The 1825-nt window shown below is 42.2% G+C and overlaps 1 protein-coding gene across 1 annotated transcript in view; it reads left to right on the forward strand.

The window, feature by feature from the left end:
• Positions 1-1825, forward strand: part of LOC106879716 (A disintegrin and metalloproteinase with thrombospondin motifs 3-like) — a 75471-nt gene that overhangs the window by 61634 nt on the left and 12012 nt on the right. The window contains exon 14 of the mRNA XM_014929396.2: positions 432-543. Within this exon, the coding sequence (XP_014784882.2) occupies positions 432-543 (112 nt within the window). The remainder of the gene's footprint in view (positions 1-431; positions 544-1825) is intronic.

The following is a 1825-nucleotide window of genomic DNA, read 5'->3' on the forward strand; positions in this document are numbered from 1 at the left end:
TATAGGGGAAATAAGCAGCTCTACCCAATATATGTGTATTTATGTGTGTATATATACATACATAATACATACATTTTGTGTGTGTGTGTGTGTGTGTGTGTGTGTGCGGGTGCGTGCGTGTGTGTATGAGTGTGTATAATTGTATGTACGATGAGGTGCTGAAAAGTTCCTGGCATTCAGGGTATCGCGAAAAGCCTGGTCGGGGTCCGAACTTCCAGAGTTCCTTTACAGGACTTAGAAAAACCGAAGGACCGCTGCAATGAGTGTGTGAATGTGAAACAGGAATATGTTGAATAAAATCATAATTAATTGATCCTATATTTTCCTTTACCCAGGAACTTTTCAGCACCCCTTCGTATGTACCTATCCATGTGCATTCATACATACATACAGACATACATGCATACATACGTCATAATTTTTTGTTGTAGGTGTGTGTAAACAACAGAGACATGAGAGCTGAACAATGTGCACTTTTCGATGGCTATGTGATTGGAAACAACCAGCACACATGGAGACCAACACAACTTGGCAACGGTAGGATATTTTGAGCGTTTATTACATCCAGAATGTTTAGTGAAAAGACAAAGTGAAGTTGAGTGAGGTAACATAAATTCGGAGACGTACAAGCTAGGCAAAGTGTTTGATCTGAGCCCATATATACTCTTTACTCTTTACTCCCTTTTACTTGTTTCAGTCATTTGACTGCGGCCTTGCTGGAGCACCGCCTTAATAGTAGAGCAAATCGACCCCAGGACTTAGTCTTTGGAAGCTTAGTACTTATTCTATCGGTTTTTGCCGAACCGCTAAGTTACGGGGACGGAAACACACCAGCATCGGTTGTCAAGGGTGAGTAAGCGAGGTCATACCATTTTGGTCAAAAACTGTCTCACACTTCCGTGAGCAAGCAAGGTACAAATTTTGCTGCAACTCTTTTCATTTGCAATTCTTGGCTCCAGGACACATCATAGAGGCACCTCTTATACTCTTTTTACTCTTTTACTCTTTTACTTGTTTCAGTCATTTGACTGCGGCCATGCTGGAGCACCGCCTTTATTAGAGCAAATCCACCTCAGGACTTATTCTTTGTAAGCCTTGTACTTATTCTATCGGTCTCTTTTGCTGAACCGCTAAGTTACGGGGACGTAAACACACCAGCATCGGTTGTCAAGCGATGCTGGGGGACAAACGCAGAGACACAAACATATATATATATATATATATATATATATATATATATATACGACGAGCTTCTTTCAGTTTCCGTCTACCAAATCCACTCACAAGGCTTTGGTTGGACTGAGGCTATAGTAGTAGACACTTGCCCATTGTGCCACGCAGTGGGACTGAACCCAGAACCATGTGGTTTGTAAGCAAACTACTTACCACACAGCCACTCCTGCGCCTATGTTAACTTCCTTTGTGTCTTTCTTTTACTCCTTCTCTCTCTCATTCATTCTATACAACATAAATCATAACAAGACAATCAACCAACCAAATTTTAATATCGGTTGTTATTGTTATATGAGCATACTACAAAGCAGTGTGCAGTGCGTCTGATATCCAAGTAACAACTCTGGACATGTTTCTGCTCTGTTAGACCTCATCAGCGACGCTTAGTCTAACCGTTGCTGTGTAATTCCTAAGAAGCTTGCTTCTCAACCACATGGTTCCGGGTTCAGTCCTACTGCGTGGAACCTTGTATGTGTGTGTGTGTGTGTGTGTGTGTGTGTGTGTGTGTGTGTGACTTTGTGCCTGTGTTCGTCCCCCGACCAACGCTTGACAACCGGTGTTGGTGTGTTTAATCCTCGTAAACTAGCGGTTC

The sequence above is a fragment of the Octopus bimaculoides genome, chromosome 23 (assembly GCF_001194135.2).
Source record: "Octopus bimaculoides isolate UCB-OBI-ISO-001 chromosome 23, ASM119413v2, whole genome shotgun sequence".
Taxonomy (NCBI): domain Eukaryota; kingdom Metazoa; phylum Mollusca; class Cephalopoda; order Octopoda; family Octopodidae; genus Octopus; species Octopus bimaculoides.